This window comes from Haplochromis burtoni, unplaced genomic scaffold (assembly GCF_018398535.1).
Source record: "Haplochromis burtoni strain Fernald_Lab_line unplaced genomic scaffold, NCSU_Asbu1 Contig_153, whole genome shotgun sequence".
NCBI classification, from domain to species: Eukaryota; Metazoa; Chordata; class Actinopteri; order Cichliformes; family Cichlidae; genus Haplochromis; species Haplochromis burtoni.
The window spans coordinates 718,625-733,125 of NW_024582514.1; the positions used below are offsets into that span (position 1 = coordinate 718,625).

Consider the following 14,501-nt stretch of genomic DNA (forward strand, 5'->3'; position numbering starts at 1 on the left):
AGCACAAAGGCCTAAAATTAAAAGTCCCGACAATAGATATCAAAGGTCCAAAAGGAGGCTTAGAACTTGATACTGGACTTCACAAAGGGGAGGGCAAAAAGGACAGGAAAAAAGTTGATCTACCTGACTTAGATGTCACTACAGAAACCAGCAGCAAAGTAAAAGGGCCTAAAGTCAAAGGAACAAAATTCAAGATTGGAATGCCAAAAAAGAAAAACGGTGGAGAAAGATTTGAGTATTTTGAAGTTGAAACCCAGAATGGTCATAAAGATGACAAAAATCGTGTTAACCATCCAGTACCAGAAGTTACATTACCAAGTGTAAGTCTAAAGACAGAAGTGAAAGGAGAGGGTGGCTCCTCATCTCCACATGCAGGAATCAGAGTCCCCAAAATACCAGACATAGAGTTTGATATTGGCTCATCTCAAGATGGAGATAACAGCAAAACAGAAAAAGGCAAGAAAATCAAAATCCCTAAGTTTGGCGTCCCATTACCCTCCCTATCCTCACCAGAGGAAAGTGTGAATGTCCATGGGCCAGAAATTCAGTATGAGGGCCCTAAAATGCCTAAAGTAAAGAAAGCGGTTTTTGTCTTGGTAGACACTCCTCCAACAAATGAGCCTGCTACAAGCACAAGTCCCTTAAAAGGGGAAGCAATGGCTGAGGCTGAGACAGAGACTGTCAAAGTGAAGATGCCCAAAATCAAAAAGAAGCCAAGCTTTGGAAAGTCCAAAGAAAAGTCAGCTGCTGCAAGTGCAGAAAAAGAAGGGGCAGAAGAAGAAAAGTCAAAGGGGGGAAGAATAAAGATGCCTAAAGTGTCGTTTTCGTCTGGCAAATCTGCATCATTTGGTGGTGACACTGACAAAAGAGAAGGTTCAAGTTCAAGTCTCAATGGTGAAAGCCCTCACAAGTGCTCCAAGGAAGAGAAGGTGGCATTCAGTGGTAAAATCAAACTCCCAAAGGTGGAGTTCACCAGTCTATATGGGAAGACGGGTGCAAGAGGAGCAGACATGGAAACAAGTGGGGAACTGGGAAAGCATTCATCACCAGAAGAAGTACAATCAAGCACAATGTTACCAGGGGGTTTCACTGAGGAGCCTTTGAAGGATTTGGTGTCTTCTCGTGCCAGAACAGAAATGCTGGACAGGGACAGCTCAGAGTCCCCTTCTGGTTTTGCCACAGAGTTCACCTCAACAAAGTTTCAAGCTTGGAGCAAGGTGGAGAGCAAAAGCAGGGAATCAGAAGAGAGAGAGTCTTCCTCATGGTTTAAGGTCCCAAAGGTCACCTTGAAGCCACATGCCACAGGTAAGGCTAAAGGAGATGCTATCCGATTGTTCAGTCTGACGTCACTAGCCGTGTCTGGGTCTAAACTCCGCTGCAGGTCCATATATCAAACGATCACTATGGCATTACTGAGAGTTGAAAAACTGTCTAAAGTCTTTTATCTTTAATAAAATGATCAGCGTTCTGCTCTACCGGGTGTAACAATTGAGTTTAACATCCAGGCATCCATGAAAACGGAATTTATGACATCTAACGGAGTTAGAAGTTAGCAGGAGTTAGCTCGCTAGCTTCTATCTAAATACAATATAGCATGTCCTGACTGCGGGGTTTTGGAAACAAATTAAAACGTACAGCTCTGCTATCACTTCCAGCATTAATGAAGACAGAAAACTAAACAGCAGTGACGTTTGTAGGGTTACTGAAGTTGGGCTAGCTGGTATATAATGATGTGCTACGTGACCGCTAGCGACACAGCTATGTTAGCATAATATAAACAAGCTAACTTTTTTTCCACTCGATAAAAGTTAACGTGAGTGTTGTCGGTGGTCAGGAACAAATGTAATCCCATGGCAGGATGCTGTAAAAGGACCAAACTTCAGCCAGGAGAACAACTGAGATAATGCAGCCACAATACGAGGTTAGTCATTCATATACTGCTGCATGGGCTGGGCTGTAGTTACATCCTAAGGTTTTAAAAGCTGAGCTTAAATAAATGATTAGCGGTAATAAAAGCCGAGGGAGGTCAACAGTGATCACTGACTGTTTTAGGAACTTTTTGAGATCAAATAGAAGAAAATACAAAACATTAAACATGTTAACAACACAAAAGCCATATTAAACGCAGACTACTTTAGACCCGAAAGTAGGATTCGTCGCGTCATCACTGAACAACCGGATTGGGCTGGCATTACGTCAATACTGCTGTTAATGTTATTATTAAAGCCGCTTTTTGTAAAAACCCTCTGAGATATTTAATTAAAAACGTCACCACAAGATGGCAGCATTTTACCAGAAAGTTTTAGTGCAGGTTTTGAACCCAACCCAGTCAGCTTTAAATTCTTCTGCATTCATTTGAATCACTGTGCATTGCCACACTAAAAGACTAGTCATCCAGTGTTTCATGTTTCTTTAAGAAAAATGCATAGCCTGAGCTCTTATATATTTTAATAGATATAGTAAGGACAAGAAAATAGAGATTTTTTTATCAAAGCACTACATTGAAAATTTAGAAAAATCTAAATTTGTATCTACCCCGTCTATTAAATTTGCCCGTTTAGTTGCATTATGAGAAATGAGAAAATAAAGCATATAAATGAGAAAATGAAAAACTGTAAAAGTCTACACATTCAAGAATAATGTTTAATCAATTTTGCATGTGGTTCTCATATGTTATGTCTGGATTTTACTGGGTTTTTTTCACTATATTACCACAGGATTTATTAGAATATACTTTACACTATCTATACTTTATTCTTGCTGCTACCTTTGATGTTTTTTGTATATTTTTTTGTGTTCCTGGTAAATAAATCACTAATCTATATACTCTTCTGTTTTGTCTCTTCTACATAAGACTAAGTTTCTTTTCCCTCTTGATTTCTTCACCTATCCTCCTCTTTTCCTTTCATTTTTCTTATTTCCTGGCCTACCTACCGCAGGCTTCCTCCAGATAACTCCAGAGAGTTCTCCTCAGGCCCAGCAGAAAGGTGAGGTAGGGGGTGAGGCAGATGTCTCGGGGTCTTTCTGCCTCCACACCTCAGGGCTCGACTTCACCACCTCGCAAATGACCGAAGAGCACCAAATCTCTTCCTCCGAGGAGGGAACTGTCACCATGGTGACAAAGACTACCAGAATCACCCACCTGGCTGAAACACGAACAGACGAGTCTTCAACGACCACAGCAACAACAAAGACAACAACAGCAGCTCACCAGGTGTCAAAGTACTGAAGATGCTGGAATGGTATCTTTAATGTATTTTACTTTTCTTGTTATTGTTGTTTAGTTTTTTTGTGAGGTTGCCGTGTTAATATAAAGTAAACCTCTAATAAAAGGACAATTCATCCCCAAATTAGTGATACATTAGTTTTTTCTTCTGACCTGTAGTGCTGTTTATCTACTGAACTTTTTTGAACTGATTATTTGTGGGCTCCACGCATCATTTCTCCAGCTAATATCGCCAAAACTGGGCAACTCTAACCAAATCAATTTAGATGGATAAATAGTAACATAGCCCAGAGGAACACCATGTATATTAATTTGGGGTTCATCTGTGCCTTAACAAAAAAAATTATATTATATTTTCATAGATGATGTATGAATGTGATGAACTACAATAACATTACATCAAGCAGTATTATTGTCATTATTATAGCTAAAGATTACTATATATTTCCTTCTCTCATCTTACATGTGACGACTTTTTTTGTTACGGTTTGTTAGTTTAGTCCAAATTATTTATCCGATTTTGTTTGGTTTTTAAAGGTTTCACTCTGAATGTAAACATGTCGGACTGCTTCATTATTTATTTTTGTTTTGTGTTTGAAATGCGCTGGAAAGAGTCTTTTACTCACATCGACTTCATGGTTCATGATTCAGTTCCATGATCATTTAAAAATATTTCATTATGAACCATCACAACGTAGGCCAGAGGAATATTTATGTAAATAAAATAATATAATTGCTTTTTTGAAGCTGTTTCCTTTTCAGTTCAAAATGTATTTTCATATTTACCAAAGCATAAATGATATTGTTTTGACCTGAAACAATGTTTTGTTTATCTTGAAGAAAAAGTGTGAACTTTCTGAGATTATGGGCTTTTTTTGCCACAGTTTTATATATTAGCACATTTAGCCTGTGCTTTTTTTTTTTTTTTCCCAGAGACGGTCAGTGAGTAAGCAGGACGCTCTGGACTCTTTATCTGCTGTGGGGATCAAACCTGTGACTATCTGGTTATAGGTTGCTCTCAAATATTTAGCCCAACCTGCTGCTAATATATTTTTTATTAATGTTTTTACTGTACAATGCCAAAAAAAAGGGCACCACTGTATTTTTTGTGAATGAGGCTGTAGCTTTAAAATACACTGATATTTCTGAAGCTCGGCTGTTAAGTATTGTTGCGTTTCAAAACATCAGCAGTGAGCTGGACGGAAATTTGGGGATTTAAACCAGAAATTCAGAAATTTTAGAGAGGAAACTGTAAAGTTTATTCTGTTGATCCAAGTTGCTAAAAGGCTGCTAGAGTGAGACTAGTGGGGGTGGCGTGTCTTGATCTTGTTGCAAAGCAATCATGTTAGAAAAAAAGGCAGAAAACAGAGTTATAAATATTTCTAAAAACACCAAAAATTACTGTCGGAGTGATTGAAACTTTAAGTGCCTTTGCCCAGTACAATTTAAACAATGTATCTACTATTTAATGTATAAACTGTTTTAAAATGGAATAATCTTCTTGAATATCAGTTTTTATGTCTCTAAATTTTGATATTTAAGTTTAATTTATAAACAAAGAACTTACCATTTATAAACATGTTTGTAATTTTTCTGGTATTCTGTTAAAACGTCCTACCTTAGATGATACACCAATCAGGCTTTTTGAAAGGTTTTCTATTTTCAAGTAGATGTAAAACATTTAAGAATAAACACTTTTATGTTTCCTTTATTTGGTTGACTGATGGAATGAAGCTGCGTGGTAAAATGCATGAATCCATAAAAGAGTTGTCTCATTAACAACGTTTAGCACAGTGCCTTTTTTTGCAGCTGAGAACTAGAGCTTTAAAAAAAAAAGCTGAGACGAGTAGTGACATGTGAAGGTAACGCGCACTGAGGCAGGATGTACATGCAGAGAGATTTTTAACTTTCTGGTTTAACGAGGTCTTCGAATTTCTTTTTGATTCTAAGGGTTTCAGTGGCAAGTGTTTTGTCAGAGCTGCATTGAAAGAATGTTTGTAAAGATGTTACTTAAATAAAGTAATATTCACACAAAAAGTCTTCTGTCCTGTAGTCAAATTTTATATAAATTTCAGTGAAATTTTCAAAGAGACAACATTATTTCCTACTCCATATTTTTATATTGCATAATTCTCATCTCAGAGTTATTCTTCGTCATAAGCTGGACCTTGGTGCAGATCCTCACTTCATTAAATGTCTGAAACAAGCTGTTTTTAGATCTTCACTTTAAGGCCACCCAACTTTCATAAACCAACTGCCCCCTGAATCGATGCCCCTCACAGGGGCAACGGGTAGGTGGAGCTTGTGTGTAGCACTTTGTGCCTTAATTGACCATATTAGGGAGATCCTCCCTCTATGACATCATCCCTAGCCAAGGGTATAAAAAAAATGACTGAAAAGGCTATTTAAAGCAGTTTATAGCAATTTATGGTGTGTGTATACTGGCCTCATTATTTGAAAACCACTTTATTTAATATAAGCATACACCATTTAAGAGTATGACAGAACATATGAACAAAGCACAACATGTACATTTTAAATTCCTATAAGAAACGCAGTGGTCTGGAAGCCCATTTAAATCCAGAAAAATAATTAAGACTCTTAATAATCTTTAATGTATTTCTTTTTGAATATTTTGACTATATGATACCAAAGCTCGGTTTTACTGGCCTGTTTATATTAGAGTTATGAAAAAGATCCATAGCACACGAATGAGGCTTATTGAAAATGTCTGGAGAGGAGGACTTTGGAGGAAAAAAGTAAATTGTGCACATGGATGTATGACGTCTTCTTTCTATGTGTGTGTGTGTGTCTGTGTGTGTCTCCCAATCTACTCATCTGCTGCTGTGATGATGCTGTGAAAACGTAGGCTCTCTGGTGAGAGTATGTGAGGCTACACTAATGCTGTATGAGGAGTAAACAATGCCATGAAGCAGAGACAGGGGAAAGTGCAGCATCACCATCTACAAACTTACTGTTTTCAGTTCACTGAACAATTTCAGCATTTTTAAAATCTCATAATTTCATCCCTTTTAAAATAAAGTTTCTTTTGGCTAATACCAGGGTGTTTTTGTTGTTGTTGTATTTGTTTGGAGCCGGAATTAACCATATTTGGATGAATCCTTGCAAGTTCCGTTAGCAAGAGGTTAGCAAGGTAAATGCTAATTAGTACAAAGCAATGGAAACATAAATTACTAGAATTTTAATCACTGAAACTAAAATCAGCGCCTCTTAGATGGTGTCATAACAATTTAAACATACTCCACACTGTACCTTAATATCCAATATGCTGTCACAAAAACACACACAAAAAAACGGTAAAATCATAAACAATGGGTGAAAGTAGCATCTAGTCTGCACTTTTACTACAACAAGCACAGGTACTGGCTCCCTGATAGGTGACTAACTCACTGTCCTAATATAGATAATGTAGATAATACAGTGAGTAGAAAAATAAACAGTTATTAATGCAATGAAACTCAACCATTACATAAGCAGTAGCACTGTAGACCAAGTGACTTATGTAAACACAGACACCTGTGGCTAGTCTACTGGTAATTTTGGCAAATTAAGCTAACAAGTAATATAAAAAATGACCTCTAAAATTTCAGAATATTTACTCCTTTATTTCAAAAGCTTATAGAAATATGGAGAGAACACAAATACTTTCATAGGTGACCTGTGGGTGACATTTTCACTTTCCGTAACTGTTTCTCTTGTGTATATTTTTTCTGCTGCACACTGAAAAAAAATCAACTAATTTTATTGTTAAGTATTTTCAGAGAAAGCTGCTTGTCATATCTCAGGAATACATCAGAGAAACCGGGAGTGTGCCCAGAAAAAGCAAAAGTAGCCATATTTTTCTGTGATTTGTTACTTTTTCTAATAGTTATATTAATTAACTCACCAGTCAATAATAATTTTGCTAGTGGGATTCTTTCACTTGTACTTAAAAAACACATTTCGTCTAAAATGTCCCATTTTGTTTGGTTGTTTTTTCAGAATAAACACATTTAAACTATTTTAATGGGGAATGGTTAAAATTCCAGACACTGTGTTTTTATTACATGTTATATTCACCTCTGAAAATGTCAGAAATCAACGTACATATGATAAATTTGTGTTAAATTCTAGATCTAGGTCTGAAGCTCCCAGTAGCAAACAAATAGATTCTGTTTGTTCTATTTTAGACCAGTGTGTTCTTTCTCCCTAAGTGTGGCATCACGAACCCTCCATACACTTCCGCTCGCCTCACCTCTCCCTGCTCTGTGTGGCACGAATCACGCCTCCTATCAGTGAGTGGGCTGTAAGTCAAATTAGCTCTTCGTCATCCTGCTCGCTGTGCACACCGGAGGCTACTGCGGTAAGATGCGGCGGCGCACGATGCCGAGCCGCGGCGGATGAGATGATGCGCAATGGCTGAACGAGTCGGGAGGAGAGAGCGAAAAAAAGAGGCTGTGCTCTGATTTAAACGATGGAACAGGACTGAATGGATGTTCGAGCGATTTGTAACGTTTGTGGTGCAGGCCGAGTAGAAAGATGAGGCGGCGCTGATTCCACTTTAGGATGCTCCAGAGCCCGAGAGGAGGGAGAATAGGCTTCGTCTGTAAACAATAAGGAAGCAGAGGGGCATTAAGTAAAGGACACTTAATCCAGAGCCTGGACCTGAGACCCCGGGGCTTCGAAAAAGGTAAGAAACAATGAGAACTCGGCTGTGGGCATCCCTCTCAGGACATGCTGGCTGGGAACACAGGTAGTGCTGGTACACTGTGTGGTTTGACGTGGCTCATCTTCATCACAGTGGTGCTGATAGGAGTAGGCTAAGTATGACATACGTGGCTCAAACCTATTTTCGTCGCTTATGTGGCGGGTTATTGATGCTCTTCGGATAAATCCTTTAAGCTGTGTGGGCAGGAGAAGTGGATTTATGGGTTTATGGCCACCTGTGTTTCGTTTTTAGTCTACTGGATGATTGTGTGTGGCTGATGCAACAACTAATCTAATTCTCACCACAATGCAAATGGTGTCAGTTCCCATTTTCATATATATAAAAGAGCCTGTTTGGGTCGGAGTAGTGGGAAAAGAAGTCACTTTGGATTCAAATGCATGACCTCTGACAGACTCACACCTCCCACACTGACTTACAGCTGCAACCCATTGAGCCAAACCAAAGTGAAGTCAGCATTAAATAATTTTAATATTTAAGCTTTTTATTCATTTGCTGGATTGGGCCTCCTCTTGGCGGGATCCTTGCTCTTTAATCATATCACACTACCTTATAATAAGTCTGCTCTATGAGTCTTTAATTTCCATGTTTGTTTTATTTATTTATTTATTTTACCCATTCCCCTGCAGGGTGCTCTGTGACAGCTGAGTCAGTCCTCAGTGAGGAGAGGCCAGTGAACGGGGAGGGCGGCGAAGCTCTGGAGACAGCGTCACTGAGCGTCAGCCTGGAAGAAAACAAACTTCTCATTTCCCTTGCTCTCATCAGCACTGACAGCTGGACATCACACCTGCATGTTTCTCTTCTTCATCAGGAGACTTTCTAAGTTGAGGAGTTATAGATGCAAACAGTGGCAGGTCGCCCGTCAGAAAAACAACTGATTCTGTCTTCAGATGCAGTCAGAATAATCTGCTAAAATATGAGATTACAAGGAGATTCATCTCCCTCCGGCCATGTTAGGAAACATCATCTTCGGTACCACTGTCAGAATTAATCAGTGAGAAATTTGTTTTAGCTGTTTCATAGTGCCCAGTGATGTTTTTCTAAATGATGATCTTTTTACCTTTGAGCTGTAAGGCTGTGAATCAAGAATAGATTCTTGATTGTGGCAGCGCTCCCTCTCACAAATGAGAATTGAACTTGAGCCGACAGGCTGCATTTTAATAAAGAATAAGCAAAAACCAACCAATAAAACATAGATGAGGCCCACAACAAGCACTATGCTCCAGCAGAATAACAACAACAACTACCCGTGCCTGAGCATGTCAGGCTCTAGCCGGGAGATGCTCCAGAAATGCTCCAGAGCCTCTCTGCCCTTCCCCAGCCGACTGGAGCTGGGACTGGCAGATCTGCCGCTCATTCGGGGTCTCCGAGCCTGGGCCCTGTGTTCCAGGAATCGCCACAAGACTGCTAATCTGCTGGGAGGAGGACAAGCACCCACAGCTCCTCCTGCAGGTCGAGGAAGTTCAGTGTCCTGCCCCAGGCCTGCAGATGTTTGCCTGAGTGGCGAGTGGGGTCGCATGGGATATGGGCTTCCGCTGGGGGTGGACAGTAGGCAGGCTGGAATCGGAGCTTTGGTAACAGTTGCCACTCTGAAGACCTCAGAGGGCAGCGGGAAGACTCAGACTCAGTGTTTGTTCCTCCGGACTGAGAAAGGAAGCTGTTTGTATTCAGCAGCTAAGCCCAACTCTGGAGTGACAACCAGTGCAGCATCCAGTGTGGTCGGAGGATGGCTGAGAGGAAAGACTGGAGTAGGAGGAGGACGCAGAGACACTCCAGCTGGGCCAACTCCACCGGCACAGACTGGAGCAAACCGGGTTAGGGTGCGATCGGGGCGGAGATGGAGGAAGTCTGGCAATGCAGCGTGCCGGGAGAAAACAGGCGTGAGCAGAGAGAGGCAGCAGAGGAGCAGGGAAGTTCCTGCTGGTCAAATCGCTGTAGAAGAAAGGCAGGAAGAGCAAGACAAAGGAGGCCTGGACTGTAAACAGTTTCCCACCCCACAGCAGGACAGCCGGCGAGCCAGATGCAGCCACAGCGTTTCTCCTAAATCCTGCGTCCAGTGTGGAAGGAGAGCACAGAGGAGGAAAAGCCAGGATGGACACGAGGGAGGCATCCCGAACAGGCTGAACAGTGAGGTGACGGGAATGAGGAAGGAAAGGCAAAAGAATGAAGAGGAGGACAAGGGAGGCCTCGGCAAGTTAGAGTCTTCCAGCTCTGTCTTGACTGAACTAAACCCTGACCTAGAATCTACCCATTCTTACAGTGACTCCCACGACAGCTGCGATGTGGGAGAAACAAGAGAAACTGAGAGCAGCGAGGGGCAGAAGACACAAGCTTCTCAGAGCAAGGATGGCTATTCAGAGGAACAAGGGGACAGATACACTGAAGGAAATATCGTCACCCATGGACATTCTGGGTTGACTGATAATTTAAGACATAAGAACAGCGTTACTGAGAGAAAACCAAGTGAATGTCCCCGTGAAGAAGAAGAAGAAGAAGAAGAAGGGGCTAATGTAAAGGGATTTTCTGATCTCGATGAAGCAGGTGAAGAATCAGAGAAAAGGGCTGAGTGTGCAGATGTTAAAGATGAAAAGGAGAACATCAGCGAGGCTCTTGATGAATTCTCCAGCTGGTGTGCAGTCTTTACGCCTGCCTCCAGCAGCACTGCAGTCTCCCTCACTTTTAACAAGTCAGCCGCACCCATAGAGGGCAGCGTCTGCAGTGCTGACCGTGAAACTTGTTGGGTTCAGGCTGAGCAGGAGAATCACGTTGAGGGGTATCAGCAAGAGGAAGAAAACTCTGAGGTAGAAGAACAGGCCAATGAGAAAACCACTGTGAATGAGGTATTACATAATAAACCTCAATCTGTGTTTAAAAATGAGGAGGAAGTGTTACCTTCACCCCTCACAGATGGAGATCATTCCATCTCTGAGTCAGGCGAGAGGATTGTGGCAGACAAGAGCAGCAAATGTGGGACGAAAGATGAGCTGGAGTCAGAAGAAGGAAATTTAGAAGAGAGCCTCAATCCTGAACATGGAGACGGAGCTGGGGAAATTCAGAAGTCTGATGAATGTAAAGGAGAAGTCACACTCAAAGATAGTTATGAAGGGACAGAGATAAACCGTGCTTCAGGGGAAGACTGGAGGTTACAGGAGGTTGAAGATGAACACAGGAAGTGGGAGGAGGAGGATGGATACACCTGTGCACAAACAAGCAATGCCCCTGTTGAACCAAGTGGAGAGACTAACATCACTAACACTGCCTGCACCAATCTCCCCACCTCCCCTGCGCTCTCCCAGGCTAATCCTGCCCCTTCCCTGCCCACCCTGGGATCCATGGCAACCGGCCTGCCCTGTCAGGAGAGGGAGGAGGAGGAGGAGGAGGCAGTCAGTGCAACAGCAGGAGACAGAGAAGGAGGCCAAGAAGGGAAGAGAAGAGAGCTGGAGGAGCAGGGTGAGGTGGAGAGTGGCTCCACCGTGGCCACTGAAGAAGGGAGGAAGGAGGAGGAGGAAGATGAGTTTGGAGTGTTCATGCAGGCGGAGGGAGAGCCAGCCTGGAGCGAGGAGTTCACCATGTCTGCCTCAGTGCCTTGTGGGAGCAGAGAGAGTGTTGGTGAGTCTCGTGGTTGTTCATTCTCTGTCCCTTTCTGTGTTTACGAGCCAGGCTTTCCTCTCATTTTAGTATCTCTTTCACTCCTTTGAGATCTTTGGCAAATTTGCCTTTCTGTGTGCTGTAGGCTTGGATCTGTTGGTCCTGGACAACAAGGCTGACACAGAAAGGCTTCAGAGAATTTCAGAAAAAAGTCAGAAATGAGCAGATTTAGACTTTTTAACACTCTTTGTGTTGTGTTGGGGAAACAAAGAGTGAATGGCAAAGACTCCCTCAGAGAATTAGTGCATTTTTAACCTTTTGTACACTTTGAGGAATGCAAGTGTACACAATCTGTTTTCAAGAAGCGCACAAGTAGTTATGCACAAGTGGGTATTTACTTTTATCTTTCCAAAATCCTGCTGCTGTTATAATTTCTATTTTATGAAGATGTGTTTGTGGGGATAAAGCAGCTGGAAGTCCTTACTTAAACTGCATTACTATGTACTATGTAAATACTGCAGACTTAATTTTTACTGTTTGTTAACTCCCTCCTCAAGAATTGAGATCTAATTATCTGGATCTAAGTTAGTGTTTTATAGAGAACATCAAGATATTTTGCAGGTTTTTAATATTGTCGCCCTCAAAAGATCCATTCAAAAAGATAAAATAAAAACACTGGACTGAAATCAACTCCAAAAAGCAGTTGGGCCCTTCCTTATCTTTGGTACAACTTTTCCTACAAATCTACCTGATTCTTTTCGACTAATCCTGCTAACAAACCCATCTCAAAGCTTCCTGGGTACGCGGAATTAAAAAAATATTGGACACCATCATTCAGTGCAAGAAGGTAATTGAGAAGAAAATATTTTTATTGGATTTTTTAAAGAACTGTATGATGAACAAAATAAAGCAGTGCTAGTACCTGAATCATAAATAAATGAATTTAATTAGTAGTCTGACAGTATGATGGCTCTTATCTGCTACACTCTTGAATCAGACACGCGCAGGTATGTCAGATCTTTTACTCCTTGCGCCTCGTTGTTTTTCTCTCACAGCCGGTGTTAATCAGTCGTAATGATCCCTCATTCTGCTCCGTTTAGCTAATCACCTAAATCACGTTAAGCCCAGTTTCCACAGGGGGGCTAAATGAGGCTGTGCTGAGGTTGGTGCATAATTATGTCTCAGTCTGTTCTACTGAAAAGTATTTCTGTTTATTTTAACATGTTGCTGATGGCTTATCAGTCAACATTTATCATCAGAGGGACTGATGTATGTAAAAGGGCAAAAATTAAAGGACTAGCTATAAAACCTAAAGGCTTGCTTCACCCACATTACTTATGCATATTTTCACACTTATCTGGCCTTTTAGTTTATTTTGGTTTTAATTATTCGTAATTAAAATGGGCTTTCAATAAACATGTGAGTTACAATAGCAAATGTTCATATTAAACATGGCTGAAGTTGTTTTTTTTCTATCCATGGCTCTGTATGATGTCACTTATGCACTTATGATGGGCATCCCTAATAAGGCAATCTCAGGCACTGAAGCCCCACCCACATTCTGTTTAAGCATCTCAATGAGGGCCAGCCAATCAGGAAAATGCTGGCTTAAAAGGAGGAGGAGATAAATCTACTTGTTTCACACAGTGGATAAAGTGAAGTAGTTCACCATGACCCAAAAGTCTTTCAATAAATAGCTACAGTACTAAGATGGAGACAGAAACTTCAACAGACAAGAATGAGTGTAACAAACACCTTTCATAGCATTTGCAAACAGAGGTCTGGCTGTGCCTGTGTGAAATCTGGGAAAATACATATTATAAATCTACACTGAATATAACAACAAGGTTGAAAAAAATAGCTTGAAATAAAAGGAGTGAGAGGCAGAAAAACATGGAAAAACATTTGATTGGAAGTGTGTTCAGGAACAGGTTGTTTTAACTCATTCCTCCATAATGATACATTTGATCCCTCAGTGTATATCAATAAAGATGCAGTTTGAAGGGTACCTGCAAAGGCAGCGACCACCCTCACTAACATGTGATGCAAACTTAGTCAATTTGTTCTGTAAACAGGCCTGAAATGGGAGTAAAGAGTTAAAGTAAGGCAGCCTGATAATCATACAGCTAATCATTGTACACTCAAGCACATGCTGTAACTTAGATGACGTAAATAAGTTGTTGACCAGTAGTACTTTTAATCTTGTGATAAAAATGCAGAGTTCTTTCTTGCCTTGGTAGGCATCACTTACCAGCACAGTGGAAATAAGACTGTAGTTTGTCCTGACCTGGATTCCTAACTGATCTCCCCGTCTCACTACACGGTATTAATCATTCAGAGTCGAGCTAAGAGAGGGGGAGGAAGCAAACAGGCCAGTGAGCTCTCCTGTTAGCCTCAGGTTATTGGGCAACGGGTGAAAAGGAAACAGTCTCACAGACAAGTGTCTGATAGATACATCGTCGGATAAATACACCGAGCAATGGAGAGCGACGTGTAGATGTGTCAAAGCAGCAGGGATCGAAGAGAGATACAAATATTCGCTGAAATGTTTCCACGCAGTGAGATGTCGCGGTGAGATTAAAGTCCAACATACAAACTCAAAGAGTCCCGCAGAGTCTGGTACAGCAGGCAACTTTTTAAGCAACAGCAGGAAGCAGTCACAGCCATAGACAACACAATGATACGACAAGGTGATTAACAGAATAATAAATGCAAGTTGTCTTGCTGTGCTGCTGACAAATAGAAAGCTGAAGAGCTACTAAAACTGTGGGTTTTAATTCTGGCATATCTAATAATAATTTAAAATATTAGCATGGTGCCTCCGTAACCAAGATTTACAGGTGTCCCCTAAATGCATCACATGCAAGAAAAACAAAGTTACTGCTTTGGATGTTACATTCGGTGAAAAAAGGTGTGTGTGTGTGTGTGTGTGTGTGTGTGTGTGTGTGTGTGTGTGTGTGT

At 41.1% G+C, this 14,501-nt stretch overlaps 2 protein-coding genes across 2 annotated transcripts in view; both read left to right on the plus strand.

Annotated features, from left to right (window-relative positions):
- The window catches only part of LOC102298037 (neuroblast differentiation-associated protein AHNAK), a gene marked incomplete in the record, with an annotated part of 7,510 nt that extends 3,356 nt beyond the window's left edge, over positions 1-4,154 (plus strand). The window contains 2 exon segments of the mRNA XM_005932601.3: positions 1-1,305; positions 2,940-4,154. Coding sequence (XP_005932663.2) covers positions 1-1,305; positions 2,940-3,229 — 1,595 coding nt within the window.
- Positions 4,155-7,499: 3,345 nt separating this feature from the next.
- The window catches only part of si:ch211-14c7.2, a 16,771-nt gene continuing 9,769 nt past the window's right edge, over positions 7,500-14,501 (plus strand). The window contains exons 1-2 of the mRNA XM_005932602.3: positions 7,500-7,916; positions 8,582-11,561. Of these exons, the coding sequence (XP_005932664.1) occupies positions 9,149-11,561 (2,413 nt within the window). The 5' untranslated portion in view covers positions 7,500-7,916; positions 8,582-9,148. The remainder of the gene's footprint in view (positions 7,917-8,581; positions 11,562-14,501) is intronic.